The following is a 20934-nucleotide window of genomic DNA, read 5'->3' as shown; positions in this document are numbered from 1 at the left end:
ACGGGGGAAGGGACTGGGCACCGGGGAGTGGACGCAGGCGCAGTGAAGTTGGGGGACATAGGCAAGGTGCCTGTCAGTCTAACCTGGAACGGAATCCGTTGGCTAAAGAGTGTGGAACCACGGCAAACACGGAACAATGTGGGAATAGATGATCCCCAGGCAGAGGAGCTAGCTCTGTGTGGCTCTCTGCGGCTCTGGAGTTGCTCCTGCTTCCTTGCCGTAGCCCAGTGATTCCCAAAGTGGGCGCTACCGCCCCCTGGTGGGCGCTGCAGCGATCCAGGGGAGCGGTGATGGCCACAGGTACATTTGGGGGTGATGAATAACTGTAAGGGGGCGGTGAAAGCATAAAAGAAAGAAGAGAAGATTTAGAAAAATTGATTTATGTATTCCGCTCGTAACGCTTAATTTTTCTTTGAACAATGTACTGGACGTTGGCTCGGTTCCCGTATACTCCCTCACTTGCCTTGAGGTATGTGCAATCGCGAGCTGCCACTGTTCACGTGGTGCCACTGAATTGCCGTTCCAAAACACGTGAGCACTAGGCATTGCTGCGGGCAACTGCCACTCCTGCGATTGGTCGATCGCAAGGCCAAAGCCTGGAATGGCAGCGGCAGTACTGGCTACTGGCAGTACAACCAGCAGATTTTGGAGCACGCTATGAATCAGGAGATTTCCCGTAATTATTACGGGAAAATTACGGCGTAATCTAACTCTAAGTTAGATTGTTGTGATATTGTGACAAGTTAAAGTTAACTAACAAATAGTGCGACTATAATTGGTGAGTATTATTTATTTATTTTGTAATAATTATATGCGCTTTACAATTAATAATATCATGTTTATAATGTATTACCTTTCTATTCTGAGTTCAATAAATAGTTTCATAATTTCAAACTTCAATGTTTCTAATTTACACCTTTCTTTACTATATTTTATGAAAAAGGTAGAAACATTAATACATATATCTTTCTGTTTAATTGCTATTAAACTTTAAAAAAATTAATTTCAAGGGGGCACTGAGTAATATTTTTTCTGGAAAGGGGGCGGTAGGCCAAATAAGTTTGGGAACCACTGCCTTAGCCCATGTTCCTAGAGGCCGCATAGCCCCTGGTCATTGTAAGAGTAAACAAGTAATCTTTTCTGTCAAAAAAGGGAATGTGGGCAGCCGCCATTCTGGCCCATGTGACTTGCAGCTCCCTTGGGGGCCGCCATTTTGAAATGGCAAAGGTCAACCCCTCCCTTTCCCATTAAATTAGCCAATTGTGCAAGACTGTGAGCCTCAGCTCTGACCAATCAAGAGTGAGGGGCAGATGACGTGTGTCAGACATAAACCCCTAGCGGACTGCCCGCTTAGTGAGCGTGCTCCCAGACCCTGTGTGCCTGTGAACCCTCCTGCAAGAGTGAAGACATTTGCCTTGCTGTCTGGCTCCCAAGTATCCTTTGTGTTCTGCCAGGACCCCTGGTTTTGGGGATCACCTTATTTCTAACAATTTTGGGGGCTTGTCTGGGATTCCATTGGTCACTATGGGAGCCATTGCACCCCTCTCCTGAGGAGGAGTGTCCCACTGCCACGTTGCAGTGGCCTCGGTGAGGAGGGACAGTCACTACCTCCCCTCCTTCCCGGCTGACTACAAGCTCGGGATGGAGAGTTAGCCAGCGATGTGGGAAGGTCCCAAGCAAGCAGCACTGCGGCAACCAGGTAACCTCATGCATGAGCCAAGGTGGGAATTGGACTGAGTACTACTTTGGTGATTGGGTATCCTCGGAGGTCGGGTATATGTGACTGGGCTGTGTCTTGGACATGAAGCAAGTGTGGGGTTCTGATCTGCAGTTCCATTCTCCCGCAAGGGAAGCAGCCAGAGAGGGATGAAGTGGATCTCGAGGAGTGCAAGAAACCTCCAGTGTGGGAGGTTAAGCACATAGTCACAAAGGAGTTTCCTCAGATGGGAAACAAAAATTCAAGGCCTAGGAAATACATTCTCCCAGATAGTCTATTGGGAGGTTTAGGGGGAAGGACAGTCCCTGAACCAGGGGCAGGAGACATTGCTCTGCTTCAGTTTCTGTTTTTTCATGCTGTGTGTGTGTGTGTGTGTGTGTGTGTGTGTGTGTGTTTATGCAGGGCATTCTGTGGTGTCTGTGGCTTGTGTGTGCCTATAAGAGTGTGCTAATTAATGTTTCTCTTTATTGTTAAGTTTAAGTTGTTTAAAGATGGGGCATGTCCTGCTTTGGGGGAGCCCAGCTATTTGTGGTGAGGCTGAACATGTGGCAGAGATTGAGGGAATGTCCCAGCAGTTGCCGATAATTCTTAATCTTGGGGACTCTTCCTGCTTTCCCTCTCAGGGTGTCAGCCACCTGAAACTTTTAGCTAGTGAAAGGGTTTTTGGTCTATAATGTAAATTTGGTTACTGATTTACTTTGCTTGTTTTCTATATTTTAGGGACTTAGTTTGACATAGGGAAGTAAGCATTACAGCCATGGGATAGTGGGCAGTACAGGCTATGGTGGAACTCCATTGTTTGAGCTACAAGGTTAATGTTTCCATGATGGTGGGCAGTTCTTGAATGATGATCCAAGGTTGACTCCCAGGTTCTAGAGGTATACAAGTTCCAGATTTTTGTCCCCAACACTGGGAGGAGCAGATTTGCTGAAGTGCCCTCCAGCAAGTTGCAGAAATAGCAGTGAGGGGAGCTATTTTTATAAAGAAAATATAAACTCCCATTTTTATAAAGAAAAATAAAATGAAATAGTACATTCACATGAAAGCCACTAAAGGCAGATTAGATATCCCTGTTACCAAATTGCCAATAAAATGCCTGGGGTAATAATGATTATCTTTAAAAGCTCAAAATTATTGCAACTTAAAACTTTGAGTTTGCTGGGTTAAATGGTAAAAATTGTTAAATATCAAGGTATTTTGAAATAATAGGATACTGAAATATTAATCTGAGTTTGCTTCATATGGAGAAACTAGAGGATTGATTTGAATATGCTAAAATAAGTCTTGTATTTTATTTAAAACTAGAGGCCCGGTGCATGAAATATGTGCACTTGGGAGGCGGGAGAGGTCCCTCCATCCAGCCTGCACCCTCTCACAGTCTGGGAGCCCTCAGGAGATGTCCGACTGACGGCTTAGGCCCGCTCAGTCGCACATCCTTAGTGCTGCCAAGGAGGCAGGAGAGGCTCCCAGCTGTGAGCCTGGCTTTTGTTTGAGTGGCACTCCCCCTGTGGGAGTGCACTCACCACTATGGGGCAGGTCCTGTATTTAGTGTCTGCCCCATGGTGGTCAGTGAGCATCATAGTGACCAGTTTTTCTGCCATTTGGTCAATTTGCATATTATTATTATCATTATTATTATATAGGATGTATCTTAAAAATGTGAATGTATTGCTAATCTGAGGAAACATGTCACCTAAATATTAAGGCTAAGGGCTAAGAATTTATGGATTTGGTGTCATTTTGAAGGAAAAAAAGTGCGTTCTGAAAGTTGTAAGGTTTGTGAGGAAAGAAAGTTATATAAATGGCACAGGCCAGTAAGCCAGGACAAGTGGAATGGGGAAATTAAGATGGTTAAACAGCAATTTGGAGCTATCTAGTAAATCCCATCTTCCCGAAACCAAGGATACTTAACAGTAAATGATTTGCATTTTGCCTCCCTAACCAGAGGTCAAATCGCTTATATCTACATACTCAGAGATACAGATAACAGAAATCCAGTAAGTGTCATTTGCTGGCCACACCCAAGGACAAACAAAGTTAAACTTTTTCCTGACCTAGAATTGGCTTTAGGTCATTCCAGTAGGTCCTGAAATGCCTCAAGATCTTCCTACAATGGAGACTAGGGACCAATTTCTTAAGAAGTTTGTACTGGGTATCTCTTCTACTTTAATCTCTCTCAGGTTAGAAGGCTTCCTGGCCGAAGGCCCTCCTCTTGGTTCCTGGCTCATCACCATTCACCAGGAGACTATGTTCTGGTCAAGACATGGAGGGAAACAAGTTGGGACCCTCCTGGGAAGGACCCTACCTTGTCTGGCTTACCACTGAGACTGCTGTTCAGACTGCAGAACGAGGTTGGACCCAACACACATGGGTAAAGGGCTGACCACCAGCTTCTCTGGGTGGAGACACCTCAACTTGGACAGCCACACCAGGACATAGCATCTTAAAATTAACACTAAAGAAACTGTAAGCTGTGTATTTGCTTTAGGGTTCTGGCAAATTGCAGGGGCTTACAGTGTGGGCTGGGGAAATGTGTACAATCCGGATCATGCTTACCCAGTTAAGTCTATTGATTATAGATAACTTGAATGACTTGGATATTTCAGCCTTTAGGCCAAGAGATTGGCTAGGGCTAGGTTTAGGAGTAGATGTTGCAGGACAAGATCCCCTAGGAAGGTTTGCTCCGAGATTGGTAGCCCCACCCAAGGACATTGCCACTGCCACTACCATGCAAATAGAAGTAGGATATAAGGAAACAAATGCCTGGGTGGAATGGACTAAATATTCTGTACATGCCCTAAATGAAAGCAACTGTTACGCTTGCACAGCAGGAAGGCAGGAGGCCCAAGTGGTCCCATTTCCATTCAGATGGACCTCAGACAGTAACGGGATGGAATGTCTGCTTGCCTTGTGTCAGGAGGAAACTGCCTAGGGAAACACTTCCTATAAGACTCTCTCCTTGTTGTTCCCATCCAATAGAGGTAAAGAGCAAGGATTCCCCAAAACAATCCATCCTCCATCCTCCAATGTAAACTAACCTCCTGCCTCAAGGTGGGGAAATAGTGCTCAGAGTTTATGGGAAATTTATCCAGATGCATAAATGGCTGAGTATCCTCAGAAGCCAATCATTCTGCACTGTCGATACCCAGGGTTAATGTCTGATGGTTTTATGGGGCACCATTACTTGCAGCCTTGCCCAACACCTGGAGCAGAACTTGCACGCTCATACAATTGGCTATCCCTTTCACTTTGGAAAATTGTAAACCTTTTTCAATTGGACAGACCACGAAGAAAAAAGAGAGGCCAGGGGGCTCCTTTGATCCCCATATTTACACAGATCCCACTGGGGTTCCAGGAGGAGTGCCAAATGAGTTTCAGGCTAGAAATCAGATTGCTGCAGGATTTGAATCTGTCCTGTTCTGGTGGTTGTAATCAAGAATGTGGGCTGGATTAATTATATTTACTATAACCAGCAAAGGATTGTTAACTATACTCAAGATGCAGTTAAAGGTATAGCCACACAACTAGATGCCACCAGCAGGGTGATGTGGGAGAATAGGCTGGCCTTGGAAAGGATTCTGGCAGAAAAAGGATTATGTGTAATGTACATGGGCCAGTGTTGTACATTCACCCCTGACAACACAACCATCACTGAGCCCTACAGGGATGATGAGTGAGCGGGAAATCCTGGAACTGAGGATCCTTTCTCTGATCCACTAGAGCAATGGTTCAGAAAGTGGTAGGAAATGATGGTACCCATGCTCACCCCGCTGATGATCTGGTTAGGACTTACAGTGATGGGATGGTGTATCATCCCAGGCATGAGGGGTCTTATGCAAAGGTTAATGGAAACCGTGTTGACCAAACAGCAAAATAATCTCCTCCTAGACACGTCAGAGCAGGAAAGTCAAGGAATGTTAGCTGAGTTTGAAGAAAAGAGTTAAATAAGAAAAGGTGGGAATTGTGGGTATAAATTAGCATTCTTTTCTGTCAAAGATGGGATTTTAGGCAGCCGCCATTTTGGCCTGCGTGATTTGCAGCTCCCTGGGGCCGCCATTTGAAGCAGCAAAGGTCCACCCTCCCTTTTTACATTAAATTAGCCAGTGGCACAAGAAAGTGAGCCTAAGCTCTAACCAATTAAGAATGAGGGACAGATGACATGTGTCAGACATAAAACTCCAAGTGCATGCTGCCAGACCCTATGCGTGCACACCTCCTGCAGGAGTAAAGGTATTGCCTTGCTGTTTGGCTCCTGAGTATCCTTTGTCTTCTGCCAGGACCTTTGGTTTGGGGGCTCGCCTTCTTTCTAGCACCATGCAGCCCCCACAGACAATGAGCTGATGGCTGCAGCTGGGAACACATGCAAATATGGAACAGAAACTCTGGACAATGCTTTAGCCCTGCTAGAGACAGAGCTGGGATTTTCCCTTGGTGAGATGAAGGGAAATGGGACTCTACGAACTCAAGGATGTGATTTCATGCAAATAAATGCCACTCATTCTCCCATGGGAGTCTCAGAAAGTTCCTTTTCTTGTGACATCGCAAGAGCCCCACCTCCACCGGCAACAAGTGGGGACATGGAGAGATACTGATAGATAGCATCGTATTTATTTTTTTCCCATTTGCTTTGTTCAAATCAGGATCTAAACAGGCTCCATACATTGTATTTGAATGACACATTTCTCAAAGGATAAGAATGTAATATTGCTTTATTTTAAAAAATTCATTTGCTAAGGAAATTGAGTCATTTGTCCTATAGTGTCCCACCTTCTAGACTTTGCTTATTATAAAGCTGTAATGTTAACATAAAATAATTTCATCCCCAATATTTCCTGAAAATTGTTAGCCTGATGTTAATCACAGGTTCTCAAAATGTTTTGACCTCATGACACTTTTACACTTAAATATTATTAAAGACCCCAAACTATATTTATTCATATGAATTATTGATATATATGATATTATGTTAAAACTATTTTAAAAAATATTTATTTACTAACTAGTTTTGATCATTTTTAAAAAACTGCCCCCAAAATGCCCATATGAGAATGACAAGTTTTTCTCTCAGTCCATTTTTCAAGTAAGAATTGTGTTTGATGAAAACTGTAACAAATGCTTGTTCTTGAGGCAAAAGCTGTATTTTATTATGCAGACTTCCCATTTAGTCATACAGAATATCAAAAGAAATATATCCAAGGTTTCAGACTTAAAATAAAATTAATTATTTTTACTGTTTCATCAAGTTCATCCAGAAGAGTTTTTCAGTAAAAATGTCTTGTTTCTTGCAAGTGCCTGGATATGGAGAACACCGGTTGATGCTACTGCCTTGATTAATGCTGACGCGTCAGAACTTTACCCACCTTGCTTTCGTCCCATAGTGTGAATGTCAGCACAGTAAAAAAGACACATAACATCTTAGTATCATTATGAAACTTACAAGTTCACGGGCTCCCTGGAAGTGTCTTGAAGACCCCGTGGGTCTACAGGTCGCACTCTGAGAATGCCGTTTGGAAGTGGCAAATGGCCGTCTCCGAATTGGACGGAGCTGAGGGACTGGTCTCAGGCTTCCCCCACGGAGGAAGTCATGGCTATTCATCTGCTGTTCCCTCCTGGTTTCCCACGGAGTTACAAGACGCTGTACCGGCAGCTCTGAACCACTGCCCTTTCCTTTAGTTCTAACTGTTTCTTTTCCCTCAACTAATATTTATTTCTCAGCAAACATTCCTATTTCTATACCCACCTGACTTTTACTTAGTGATTTCTTTTTATTTATTCTTAAAATACAAGGTTAAAAGAAATATATATACAGGAAAAAAATCAAACATATTCATACATATGCCTAGAGGGGCCAGTACTTGGCAGATAGCTAAAAAATGCACTATCACCGTTTTTCTTATCTATTCAATGCCACATTTTCTAAACCACATAACATCAGAATTTGTGCCAAGGGCTACCTTCATTCCAGGAAGTTTTCAGAATAAGAAAACCGGGCACAGGATGATAAAGTCCAAATTGCACCTGTTCCTAAGGAAAGTGCTGGCCTGCTAACGGAAAAGAAGTGATATCTGGGGCAATTCCCAGCCATTGCCCCAAATAGTCGATTCCCATGGCACAAACCTCCTTGAACCAATGCCAAGCTCTTTCCCGGTATCCCTGTCCTGGTCCACATGCTTGCTATTCATTTCAAGGCCACACCCTCAGACTCTCTTATAAAATCTGAGTCTTTTCTGACCTGACCAACCATCCAGCTACCTGCAAACAGGTAAGTGGGAGCTGAGAGGAGAGCCATGGCAAGAGTTTACCTCACACATTTGGGGAAAGGCTATAGGAGGATTCTGGTCTTCAAAGAACATCAGTCTTAGGGCTAAGAGGGTGTACAGATTCTCCAATTATTTCCAGGATCATAAAAGGGGATAGATGTCACCAAGATCAATTGATTCCAAGGAGTGTTGTCAAAGGAAAAGACAAGAGGGAGAACAGAGGGATCCCTACATGCCCTCTCTCTGACTGCACTTCTTTAACGATCTCTGATTGCTTCTTCAAGTCACAGACATTGTACGATGCTGCCTCCCATGGCCCTGCCCAGCGTGTCCTGGATCCTGTTCTCCTGCCTGATGCTCCTATCGCAGGTGCAAGGTGAGATGTCTCTGCCTCCAGCACTGGGTTCCCTGTGAACGCTCAGGGCCAAGAGGTGGAGGAAGTCTGTGTGATGCACGTGGCAATGGCGAGGTATCTCCTCACGCAGTGAAACTGCCTGCCATTCCTCCACCGTCACTCCTTCCTTCAGGGTAACTCATGGTGGGGGGCACCACGGCGCTCCATTAACAGTGGAATGAGATGGTTTCCATTGTGTGAGTGGACTTTGGCAGGATGAAGAGAGAAAGCAGGAAGGGTGAGTGGTGAGAGAAGCAGGAGAATGACTGGAGGACTTGGTGTGAGAACAGTGAACTCCGAGTGGGGGAAGTGTTGGGCTTTGGAATAAAGGGGGAGGGTAGAACAAAAAGGGATGCTTCTTCATTTAATAAGGGAGCTAGTTCAAGATCAAGAAATCCTGAAAGTGTTGGAAATGATGAGAGGTAGGCAAGGGTTTGGTGTTCGTTCCCCCCAGCACTGACTCACAAATATTCCCACAGTCAGTCCCAACACCCAGTCCCACACTTTGTTTCACTCCATTTCTCTCTCTTACCTCCATCCACCCCAGGTCAAGAGCCCGAGATTAAACTTAACGCTCCACAGAGCAACTGTCCCGAAGGCTCCTATTACCATCGTTTCTACTGCTATGCTTTGTTTATGACACCAAAATCCTGGTCTGACGCACATGTGAGTAGGTGCATTTACAGGTAGAAGTATTACATTAGAGACAGGAGGGAGAGGGGATGGTCTCCATTTTCCAGACTTTTTTGGGAGTGAGAATGAGCACCCTCATCTTTTACACACACACCTCTCCTTACCCCTCAGCCCTGCCCTACCCCAGTGACGTCTCCTCAGTCTGTCCCTTCCTCACACAGATTGCCTGCCAGAAGCGACCCTCGGGATTCCTTGTGTCTGTGCTCAGTGGGGCTGAGGCATCCTTCTTGGCCTCTCTGGTCAAGAGAAATTCGAACAGCTGCCCAAACGTCTGGATTGGGATTCATGACCCCACACAGGTGCGATGACATCGCCTGTCTGTTATCTGTTGAGCTGCTATGGCCCTTCAGGCCCACGCCTTGTCCCTGTGCCTGCCCAGGGAACTCCAGAGCTTAGAGATCTGCAGGGGCATTTGGGGAAAGGGAGGACCTGGAGGCCAGGTGAAGAGCTGAGTTCTGTGAAGGTTGGTAGTCTCCAGCTGAAGTTGATCTGCCTCTTGTCCAGATTTGTATACCATTCAGACATGACACCCTGTAATTCAGTTCTCTGAGCTTCAGTGAGGAATCCTACATGAAGATGAGATGCATTTTTCCTTGTGGAATAGTCATTGCCTTTGAGGTTCAGAGTGTAATGATAAATTCACTGCTAATTGTTGTCCAGCCAGTAACATGTTACTCTGAGTGGTTCCATTGGTCTTTATGGTTATTGACTTTTGAATTTACCAATAGGGGCAAGGAATTAGGAAAGAGGAAAGCTCTGTGACAGCATATGGAATAGCAGACCAGACTCCATGATCCCGAGGGAGGATCAGGTGTTCACCTGAGGGGATCTGCATGAAGAATTCTAATGACCACTCAACCTTACCTGGCTCCATCCTCTACTCCGTAGGGCTATGAACCCAATGCAGGTGGATGGGAGTGGAGTAATAATGATGTGATGGATTACAGTGCCTGGGAGAGAAATCCTGCCACCATTTCAAAACCGGGCTACTGCGGGAGCCTGTCCCAAAGCTCAGGTAAGAAAGAGAAGAGCTATCTTCTGGCCAACCTTTCCATCCCCTCGTCCCCATTTCTGGGCCTCACCTTCAGGAACCTCACCTGAGCCAGGACATGCAATGTTGGTTTGTCTTCTCCCATCTCCTTTCATCTCTCCTTTCAGTGAGTTTCCTTCCCCTGGAGAGTGTCCCTGGTGAAAATGAGGGCGGAGCTTTGAGTCCCAGGCCAGAGTCTGGGTTGTCTCTCCTTTGAGCCCTGAGCTCCACCAGCCCCACTCACTTTAGCTCTTCCCTCTCTCCAGGATATCTGAAATGGAAAGATTATAACTGTAACCAGAAGTTACCCTATATCTGCAAGTTCAAGAATTAGGTGAGTCCAGCGGGCGTGGCTCAGTGGTTGAGCATTGATCTATTAATCAGGAGGTCACAGTTTGATTCCCAGTCAGGTCACATGCCCAGGTTGCGGGCTCGATTCCTGGTGTGGGGCATGCAGGAGATATCCGATCAATGATTCTCTCTCATCATTGCTGTTTCTATCTCTCTTTCTCTCTCCCTCCTCTCTTGAAATCAATTTTAAAAAGAAAGAAAAGAATTAGGTCAAGTGGGAGCCAGCGGCCTGAGTTTGGGATGCAGCTCATCGTGGGACCAAGTGAGGACCCACCAGGAAGGAATATTTTTCGCACCCCTCAAACCCAACCTCTTCTTTTTGACCTTCCCTCCTCCTTGCCCTCATTTCAGGCTTTCTTTGTGTCCAATGGCCTGAAGTCTCAGAGTGTAATAATAAAAATTTTACTCAATACTTGTGTTTTTTTGTGTTCTAGTCTCATAGCAAGACTGAGGAGTCAGTGGGTGAGGGAGAAAATCTAGGTGCTGCCTTTATTGCGTTTCATTCAGGCCCCTGGGACAGTGACCACAGGGACGTGCCCATCAGCACATTTGCGATGAGGATGTAGGCCCTGTTCACATAGGATTCAAGTCGTGTGCAGACAAAACACTTGTCTCCACACCCTCTGCTGCCCCCGCCTCCTGATGGTGTGGCACCAGCTGCATCGGGGGTGACTGTTAGCCCCTGGTGCTACTATAACAGCACTTCTGACATTACTGGACAGAGGGTTGGTTGTTTCCTTTAATGTGCAATCTAAATTGGACCTTAACTTTTATAAAACATTAACTACTTGGACTGTGGTAACAGCTGAAATGTAGAGCATTAGAAGTTGTTACTCTTAGTAAAGAAAAAGGTCGGAACCATTTGAAAGCCAACAACTTTTCCTGCATTCATCACCCTGATACCTGCCGAGGCTCCAGAGCGCGGGGCCTTCTCATTTCTGCTGGAGTCTTGAGCGCTTAGGAACGTTAGTTAAATGGTAATTGTGACACATTGTGGAATGCTGAGTGTGGATTGGGCTTAAGAGTGAGAAACTGCAGGAGGCTGCAGTCTAGGAAGGTTGCTACTCTTTCATGGGTTTTACTCCTGGAACCCCACCAGACTCTTGTGATGAAGAGAAAAATAACTATTTTGAATCTGTCTAGATAAAGACACCACAACAAAAGAAAACTGCATGTTAATGACCTTGATAATTACAGATGTAAAAATCCTTAACAAAATGTTACCAAACCGATTGCTGGGGTCCAACCCCAGCAGGTCTAGGGGTCCCCAAAGGTGTGGACGGAGTCGGCGAAGAAGGAATGACACGGAGGCTGTGTTCAGTTGATCATCATCCTAGCCAGGATCTCCAGCCAAGTTCTGGTCAGGATCTCCAGAGAAGTTCTGGTTAGGATCTCCAGCCAGGTTCAGTCACCAGGTTCTAGTCAGGTTCTCTTGCCATGTTCTATCCAGGTTCTGTAGCCAAGATCTGTAGCCAGGTTCTGTCCAGGATCTTTTGCCATGTTCTCTCGCTAGGTTCTGTCTCTAGATTCTGTCTCTAGGTTCTGTGTCTAGGTTCTGTCTCTAGGTTCTGTATAGGATCTCCAGCCAAGTCCTGTCTCTAGGTTCTGTCTCTAGGTTCTTCAGCCAGGTTCTCTCACTAGGTTCTGTTTCTAGGTTCTGTTTCTAGGTTTTCTCCCTAGGTTCTGTCTCTAGGTTCTTCAGCCAGGTTCTGTCCAGGTTCTCCTGCCATGTTCTGTCTAGGTTCTCCAGCCAAGTTCTGTTGCCAGGTTCTGTCCAGGATCTTTTGCCATGTTCTCTTGCTAGGTTTTGTCTAGGATCTCCAGCCAAGTCCTGTTTCTAGGTTCTGTGTCCTGTTGTCTTGTTACATCTGTATTTATACCAGTTGATTCCAATCCTATCGATCTCTATTCCAAAGGTTAGGGCGTTTCTTATCTCTGTTCCAGGGAGTAAAGATTATGTAGCTTAAGCGTGATTGTTCTTAGTTAAAGTGATTAACTACCCGCCTGGCACTTAGTTAAGGGGTTTTATTCCCTCCCTAACTTCAGGGAAAAATTCCTACCTGGGGAAACAACCTTTCTCAGAGAGGTGACCTTGGTTAAAACACATAGCACCAAGAAGGGGAGCAAACATATTAAGAACAGTATGCCATATACGCCAGGTCCCTTGAAACATATGTTGTGCAGATGTTTCTTCTCTGCAGCGACTGTGTCAAGCAGCAAGGATGGATCGGCTCCTGGCAACCGATTTCAACAGAACATTAACAGGGTCATACACCAAGACAAGTGGGAATTATTTCTGGGGTACAAGGAAGGGTCAACATATGCAAAACAATCAATGTGATATCCCACATAAATAGAATAAAGGCCAAAAATTCCTCGCTCATATCAATAGATGAAGGAAAAGCTCTGAGAATCGGTGGCACAACATCACACCTGTAGTTAACAAATAAGGTGCTGTGCACTTAAATATGTTAAGAAGGTAGATCTCATATTTAGTGTTGTTGGCACAAAAAGAAAAACCCATAAACAAATAGTAGAACACAAGGAAACTTTCAGAGGTGATGGGAATATCTGATAACTTGGGTGTTGAATGTCTAATAACGAGTAGGCTGTTAGTAAAGTATGTACCAAATATTACATCTTTGCTCATTCTGGCAGATACAGCATATTTGCAAATCTGACTATACTACATGTGAGGTTTTCATTCTCAAATAAATAGATGAAGTGAACAGCTAGTATCTACTTTTCTAAACTGATGTTCGGTAAGTTTCCTGTACCCTTTCTAAGATAGGCTTCCTATCTCCAAAGAGAGAGGACCACCAACTACATCTGAAATGTAACTAGAAGCACATCTAGTCCTTCATGTAGAAAATGTTTTTCTATTATTATCTGTACAGTTAGGGACTACTTCCTCTTTATTCTCTAAAATTGTTTGTATGGGATTATGTATTTTTTATGGGAAAATGTATATTTTTGGGGACTTTGGTAGAAGTCTTCTGAAAACTCTCTTGACCTAAGAGATTTTAAAAAGATATATAGATTAAATTGCTTAGTAATTATAGTAGGACTTTCAAACTTCTATTAATTTCCTCTAAAATAATTAGCAAATTTTCAAGCCCAGCCATAAAAAAAAAAGCCCATTTAGGAGTTGCATGATAGAAAAAAAAATGACAATAGTCCTGGGCACCTGGCAGTCCAGCTCCTTCACTGGACAACCCTCCCTCGGCCCGACGTGTGAGTGTGTCTTAGAAACACAGAGTGTCAATGGTCCTTGCAGGGCTCTGGGCTGCGTAAGTGACCACATTCCCCAATACCAAGAAAGTCCAATGAGGGAAGATATGTCTATGGCAGTGATGGCGAACCTATGACACGCGTGTCAGAGGTGACACGCGACCTCATTTTTTGGTTGATTTTTCTTTGTTAAATGGCATTTAAATATATAAAATAAACATCAAAAATATAAATCTTTGTTTTACTATGGTTGCAAATATCAAAAAATTTCTATATGTGACACGGCACCTGAGTTAAGTTAGGGTTTTTCAAAATGCTGACACGCCAAGCTCAAAAGGTTCGCCATCACTGATTATGGTGTGTTATCCTAATAAGGGAGCACGTGCAACTGCAGCAGTCCCGGGCTGTTTCCGTAGCTCAGCAAGCACACACAGTGCTTCTTTCTCCTTCCGTCCATTAGAGCAAACCCAGGTCTTCATTAGTCATTGTCTTTAAAGTTTCTTGCATGGGTGGAGGGTTGGGATTCATTGTGTTTGAAGGAAGGAGAAGAGGGCATTGGTATATTTTTAAATAAATCGACATATTTTCCCTAAATATAAGAAAAGAGAAAATATGTCGAACAACTATTTATTCAACTCCTTTTTGTTAAAATTTTATTAGCATTTTAAAAGTGATATTCTCTAGGAGAGGGTCACACCCATAGGAGAGCCAGTAGGCCACAGGGAGACATTTCTGTTTCACAGGTAAACTTTACCCCTCTATTGAAGTTGCCCTTGCTCTCATTTCACTCTCATCGAGTCAGCAATTTTATAAAAAACAAAATAGGAAGTCGGTGACTTAATAGGAAATAACATCTCCCCAAATAAGGTCCCTTTGTCTATTTGGAGTTCTCGTTCTCTGCATTATCTTGCCAGGAGGGCTAATGGTTTGTGCATGGGTAGAGACCCGAGGCATTTAGCTGCAAGGTCATTTAAGAGAAGCCAAATAAGAGGAATTTTGAGCACATCAGCAAGGTTGATATGGGGAGCCGCGGGGTCTGATTCTGAGTTTGGAACCACCTTTCCTCACCATTAGTTTCCTTTGCTGCAGTTGTAACTGAACAATGGTTATCAGTGGAAAAGGAATTGGATCAGAAGTTGGTAAACCAGATTTTGATTTCTGCTCTGCCTCTTCTTAGCTATGTATCTGTGCTACCCCTCATCATTTAAATGAGATGAACTAAATACCCATTTTAGACCAGGAAGGTATTGAACACCAGCAGGTATTGAAGCGATTTCCCCAAACCTCTCCTTCCCATCCAGATGTTTCTTATTCCAGCTTTGTTAATGCTTTGTTCCTGTTTTCCACTACTTTCAAGATTTTTGCTCTTAATTTAAACATTGAACTCTATTCCTGCTATCTCCACACTAAGTGTTTTATGTGCTTTCCTAGTTGGATTAACTGACAAATAATGACACTCTTATCTCTAACACTCTATAGTATAAAACATACAACAAAAAGTGCTTGGCAAAGCATTAAATGTTAACATTCTGCATTACAGATCCAGGAAGTATTCAACCAGGTAGCGATTTGCCTGGTACCATCAGACCATACCATAAATGAACCTGCACTCATTTGTTCACTTAAACAGATTTAGGAGTTCGCCATAAGGTTATATGCTTGATTCAAATCATCAGGCTTTTGAAATGACTAGAAACTCAACTATGCCTTCAAGTATAGCACATCACCCCACCCCAATCCAGCACAATGCTGAGGATAGGAACTCAAGTGCAAACAGTTCCTAGTTCCCTTGATTTGCTCATACAAACCATTGTTGACTCCAATCTTGAACGTTTATATTGGGTGACCTTCAATCCCAGCACCTTCTGCCATTTTGCTTAATGTATGACTTTGGTCTTTCTAGGGCTTTCCTTCCCTCCTCTAGGTTTGTCTCTGCTTCCCTGCTGTATCAATTATGATACTTTTGGCTATAACAGAATATCCAACCGTAAGCAGTTTGAATAACACAGAGATTCATTTATTCACTTAAGAATTGGGGCAACAGGACTTTTCAGGTGGACCAGAAGCTCAGAGATGACGGGACTCTAGGTTGACATCTGCCTGGTTGTCTTGACCTTTTCCTCATTGACTCAAAATAACCACAGCACCCTGGGCATCATCTGACAATTTCCAATGCAGTGAACAAGGGAATAGGAGGGAAAAAAGACTTCCTTCTCATGTTTCATACACTCTTTCTTATTATGGAGAAACATTTTTTCTCGTAACATTATGGTTGATATAATCTTACATCTCATTGGCCAAAGACGGGTTGCAGTTCTAGTCTCTAATGAACCACTACAAAGGGATTGAGATTGCCATAATTTACTTTCAATCAGGACTTATTTCTTGGGACTGGGTTTATTGCCTTTCATAAAAAATCGGGGTTTTGTTAGCAGAATTTTAAAGGAATAGCTTTTGTCAAGTCAATCAACATTTTCTACTCTACCTAGAGCCACACTTACATTCTTGAGATACTGATCACAGAGGATAATTTGCTAAATTCACAGTAATTATTTATGACCATTTTCTGTCTTGAACCATTTTATAAATTTACTCTACCTGATGAATTCTCATGAACCTTTCCATCTAGAAGTCTAGGACAGAGGTAGGCAGGCAGTCTCTATCTTTCCTTCCCCTGTATCCATTCAGTCCCACTGAACCCTCCATAATTTAATGCCTTCCAGGTACTCAGGACTCTACTTTCATTGACATAGTTGATAAAAAATGTTCTTGTCGCCTGGTACTTGTAATCTCTTACTTTCTCTCACTAAAAACTGCTCCCCCTCAATTTGAGAGAGAAGGTGGAGGTACTACAATCTGCATGAGCACCCAATTTTTAAAAACTTGTATGAGAAACTTTCTGTTATATCTAATATCTGAATTCCTCTTCTAGCGTCCATACTCCTATTGGGTTGCTGACAGCTCAAAGGTACCTCAAAGGTACCTGAGATAGGGCACAGGCTCCTTTTAGGTTGCCTTAGCTGTGTAGATATAAAATGCTGACATGCATTCTAACTCACTAAAGCAAAATGGGATGCTTTTGGAAAGACACAGTTTATCTCAATGCACCAAAGATTAGGGCATATAGCTGAGTCTCATGAAGGGCTAGGGAAAGGAAGAACAAAGCCAGAAAGTGAGATTACTCTCGCCTTCCTGTTTAATTTTGTTGCTTATATATGCTTTGGAAATACTAATTTAATAGTTAAATTAAGAAAAGGCAGCCTGCCCTGGCTGGTTTGCTAGGTGGTTAGAGTGTCAGCCCAAGGACCGAAGGTTCATGCGTTCAATTCCAGGTCAAGGGCAGGGACCTCAGTCGCAGGCTGCATCCCTGGCCCAAGTCAGGGATCATGCAGGAGGCAACCAGTCCATGTCTCTCTCTCTCTCTCTCTCTCTCTCTCTCTCTCTCTCTCCTCCCCTCCCTTCCACTCTCTCTAACATCCTTGGGTGAGGATTAGTTGTGGGCTCGACCCCCAGATCAATGTTTCTCTCTCATCAATGTATCTCTCTATCCCTCTCCATTCCTCTCTCTAAAATCAATAAAAATATATTGGAAAAAAAAGAAAACACTAAGTTATGCAAAGCTAAGCAGGTTTCCTTACTGCATGGATTTTCCAAGTCTATGTAAGCAAATGTGTGAAATTCAAAGAAAGGAATAGGGTGGGCAGCTTATCAGGTATTTGGCTACAAGTTTTTGTGTGCGTGTTTTTGTATCTCTATTTGGGAGAAATACCTATTAATAGATTGCAAGGTAAATTCAGTTTTAATAATAATCTAAAACAGTGTTTTTCAAAACATGGGTTGAAAATTTTAGCCATTCTAATAGGTGTGCAGTGACATCTCATTGTGATTTTAATCTGCCTCTCTCCAATAATGAATGATGTTGAGAAAGTTTTCATATGCTAATTTGCCTCTGTGTATCTTTTTTCGTGAGATCTTTTGCCCATTTTGTATTAAATTGTTTGTATTGTTATGAGGATATTTTCTTATGAAAAGAATATGAAAAGGCAGTGTCCCATGAAGAGCAAAAACTTTCATTTTGGTCATGTTCAACTTTATCCATTTATTCTCTAACATAGTTTATAATTAAAAAAAAATCTTTGGTTAACTCAAGGTCACAAAATTATCTCCTATATTTTCTTTTCCAAGTATTATAATGTTGCATTATATATTTAGATCTACAATCCATTTTTAACTTCATTTTTAGTAAGATGTCAAGGCTAATTTATTTTGCATATGGAAATCAAATTGTTTCTGCACCATTTCTTAAAAGACTGTCCATTGAATAGCCTTTTTAAAACTATTTTTCCTAGCTTTATTGAGGTATAATCAACAAATAAAAATTGTATATATTTAAGATGCACAGCATGACATTTCAATAAAATTGGAAGGATCCCAAGATAGAATGCAAATGGCACCAAATGAATTTAACTTTTTCACAATGAATCACACAACCATACTGAAGAGGTTAGAAAAAATAAGCTGATGTAAGTAACTTTGGAAAACAATATTTTGGTCTGGATACTTATAAAGGCTAAAGACAAAAGTTGTATATGCTGTACTCCAGTATGTAAGTTTAATTCTCACAAAAATGCAGGATAGCAATGTGAAACAAAGCTACATGTGTACTAGAGTTGGATAAATATATGTAACAGAAAAGAATTCCCTTCTCTCCAGTTCTCTTAGTATTGACCTGGCATTCTTAGTGAGAAGGGCATACTCCAGGCTTTGCTATTCTAAATAAGATCTTCAGCATCACCTGTGAGCCTGTTAGAAATGCAGAGTTTTAGGTCTAATTGAATCACAGTGTTCATTTAAACAAGATTTCCAAGTGACTTAAGTGCATATTGAAGTTTGAGAAGCATTGTTCTAGAGGACTAACATTTTGGTGAGATAAACTGACCCTTGATGCATGACATCAGGCTGTGGACCAGGCAGGGGATGGGCTGTGGTCTGGGCTTTCAGATTCAAGAGTGTCCACATCTCAGGGTAATTAATATTCCTTTTTCTACCCTTCTCACCTCATCATAAAGTCTTTTAAACATAGCCCGGTCCCAGCTAGTACTGGGATCGCTTAAGAAGAGGTCTGCTGATTGCCATGAGACTACACAGTAGACAACAGCAGGGGCCCCCTTTCTCTGGCTGTCAGATCAGGGGCCACTCTGGGCTGCAGGCCTCGGCATGAGGCCCCGTCATCTCCTAAGCCAGTAATGGCATAATGAGTCTTTCTGGTGCTTTGAATTTCTTGACTTCCCCTATGTGGCGAATCAGAGGAAATTGTGTTTAAATGGCTTCTGTGCTTACATGGGCCCACTTCAGTCATAACCCAGAAATCTCACTTTTTATTCACTCACAGTCAACTGAACAGTCACCTTATCATATCTTCAGGAATCCCTTTTGCCATATGACATTACATAATTTAGGCATTGATATCTCATTGTGTTACAGGTTTATTCACACTCAAGGGGGATATTATATAAGATAAAGGGTCATTGGGGTCATTAGAATTCCACACAGCCTGAGCTTTCCTGCCACTCATGCTTCCCGTGAGGCGGACCTACCTCACTCAACCTTGTATAATGGACATGATTTCCCTATTCTTACATGAAAGCACCTGAAGGACTTGAGACCTGAGAAATTTCCTCTGTGACTTGGCATGTACTTGCCCCTGTCACCATTCTCCTCTACCTACTCTCCCATTCAGCCCCCACCTGTATAGGACTTCAGCCCCTCCCTGTTTCTCTCTACGCCTATGTCCTATGAGGGGACATAGATGGGCCCACACAGGTGCCTTCACATGCCATGGGTTAGGTTATAGAAAAGGAACATGCCCTATGATTATGTTACAGGAACTCAGGAAACCTGAATCTCTCTAATGTGTGGTAAGCAAGTCCACCCTTTACTTCGGAGGGAGACGTCTTTGTTGCCTTAGAGAATAAGCAAGCCTGTCTTCCTTCACTCTGAGGGAAGCACTGTCTCTATTTCCAAACCTGTAAATAAGCCTGCCCTGGCTCTGGAGGGAGGTGTCATGTCCATTGTAAAAGCTCAGAGCTTCTATGTGCAAGAAGTGCCCAAACATCAGCACCATGGGGTGCATTGTTTCTTGCATTTCTCTGAACATTCCCTTCTTCTTCTTCAATAAAACAAGAAGATCCTTTCACTAGGGAGAGTAAACGATCTTTAGAAAAAGATTATTTGTATGGGCTTCAGCGTCTGGGTAAGGGTCTGTGGGAACCTGGCAGCAGAGAGATGCTGAGCATTTCACAATCTTCGAAAGGATGGAATTTAAGTTGGTCCGAAGGTTGTGGGTTATTATTAAGCGGAATGGATGTATTTGAAAATAAATGCACACAAAGCATCATACAACTAGAAAACAGTCATCATCCCCATGGTGCATTCTGAGTAGCACCTAAGATATTACACGTATTTCTGCAGACAGCATCTCTGGTTAACATTTTCTTGATAGAACACCTCTTGGTTTTTAATTAACTAACGCCATAGTATTTGTATATTCCTCAGTGCAACATTTTTCAGCCAAAGTTTATACAAGAAAAATTTACATATGCATTTCCAAATCTCCACATAAATATTTTAGGAAAATTACAAATGGGTAAGTCTCAAGTTACATTTCAAACACAATTGCTAAAATATCAGAATTACATGTTCTTTAAAAAGAAGACTAAGGGTCAACAAAGGGGACAGATGTTCTGGTGCACAGAAAGGCATCACTGGGTCATGGCAATGCATACAAATAAATTAAAAAAGGCTTTAACACACCTATTAATTGTCTGCCAATCAGGAAGTCAAGTTTTTAAAAAATTTCTATTGGAACATGACAGTTTCCTACTTATATATGATATTTAAGTGTTATAGATAATTGATTTGGGGTTGGAATGAAAACCTACTTTATCATTTTTTAATTTTAAAATAATGGGATATAAGCTCACAGGTAGAATTGTTACACTGAAGTCGGATTTTTAGGAAATAGAATTGGAGTTGATTGGAAGAATTATTATCTTTTTTAAAAAAATCATCCTACCTGGTACCATCAGATTCTACATAGCTAAGTACTGGTCATTTCCATGAGTTTGGGAGAAAAGAAAGAATCAGGAGATGATATGGGCTGTCAGCAGGAGGAATAGTCTGTCTACTCTTTTTATTTCCCCCTTAGTAATGTTTTTAAAAAATAATTTTTGTATTGATTTTAGAAAGAAAGGGAAAG

The 20934-nt window shown here is 42.6% G+C and overlaps 1 protein-coding gene across 2 annotated transcripts; it reads left to right on the top strand.

The window, feature by feature from the left end:
* Positions 1 to 8277: 8277 nt before the first annotated feature.
* Positions 8278 to 10428, top strand: LOC102420262 (regenerating islet-derived protein 3-alpha-like). 2 transcript variants are annotated; one of them, XM_023761522.1, is made up of 5 exons: positions 8278 to 8353; positions 8919 to 9037; positions 9226 to 9363; positions 9953 to 10079; positions 10361 to 10428. In XM_023761522.1, the coding sequence occupies exons 1-5, from the start codon at positions 8278 to 8280 to the stop codon at positions 10426 to 10428; spliced, it is 528 nt and encodes a 175-aa protein (XP_023617290.1). The 2 variants fall into 2 exon arrangements, with proteins under 2 accessions (XP_023617290.1, XP_023617291.1); XM_023761523.1 differs by lacking the exon at positions 9226 to 9363.
* The last annotated feature ends 10506 nt before the right edge of the window (positions 10429 to 20934 follow it).

The sequence above is a fragment of the Myotis lucifugus genome, unplaced genomic scaffold (assembly GCF_000147115.1).
Source record: "Myotis lucifugus unplaced genomic scaffold, Myoluc2.0 scaffold_210, whole genome shotgun sequence".
Lineage (NCBI taxonomy): Eukaryota > Metazoa > Chordata > Mammalia > Chiroptera > Vespertilionidae > Myotis > Myotis lucifugus.
Note: the sequence above shows the minus strand (reverse complement) of the source record. Positions and strands in the feature narration are given on the sequence as shown.

Bases quoted from the DNA above. Each gene is read 5' to 3' on its own strand.
- LOC102420262 (XM_023761522.1), top strand. From the start codon at position 8,278: ATGCTGCCTCCCATGGCCCTGCCCAGCGTGTCCTGGATCCTGTTCTCC. The intron at 9,038-9,225 runs GTGAGTAGGTGC...TTCCTCACACAG, and splicing joins AATCCTGGTCTGACGCACAT to ATTGCCTGCCAGAAGCGACC. The intron at 10,080-10,360 runs GTAAGAAAGAGA...CCCTCTCTCCAG, and splicing joins GAGCCTGTCCCAAAGCTCAG to GATATCTGAAATGGAAAGAT.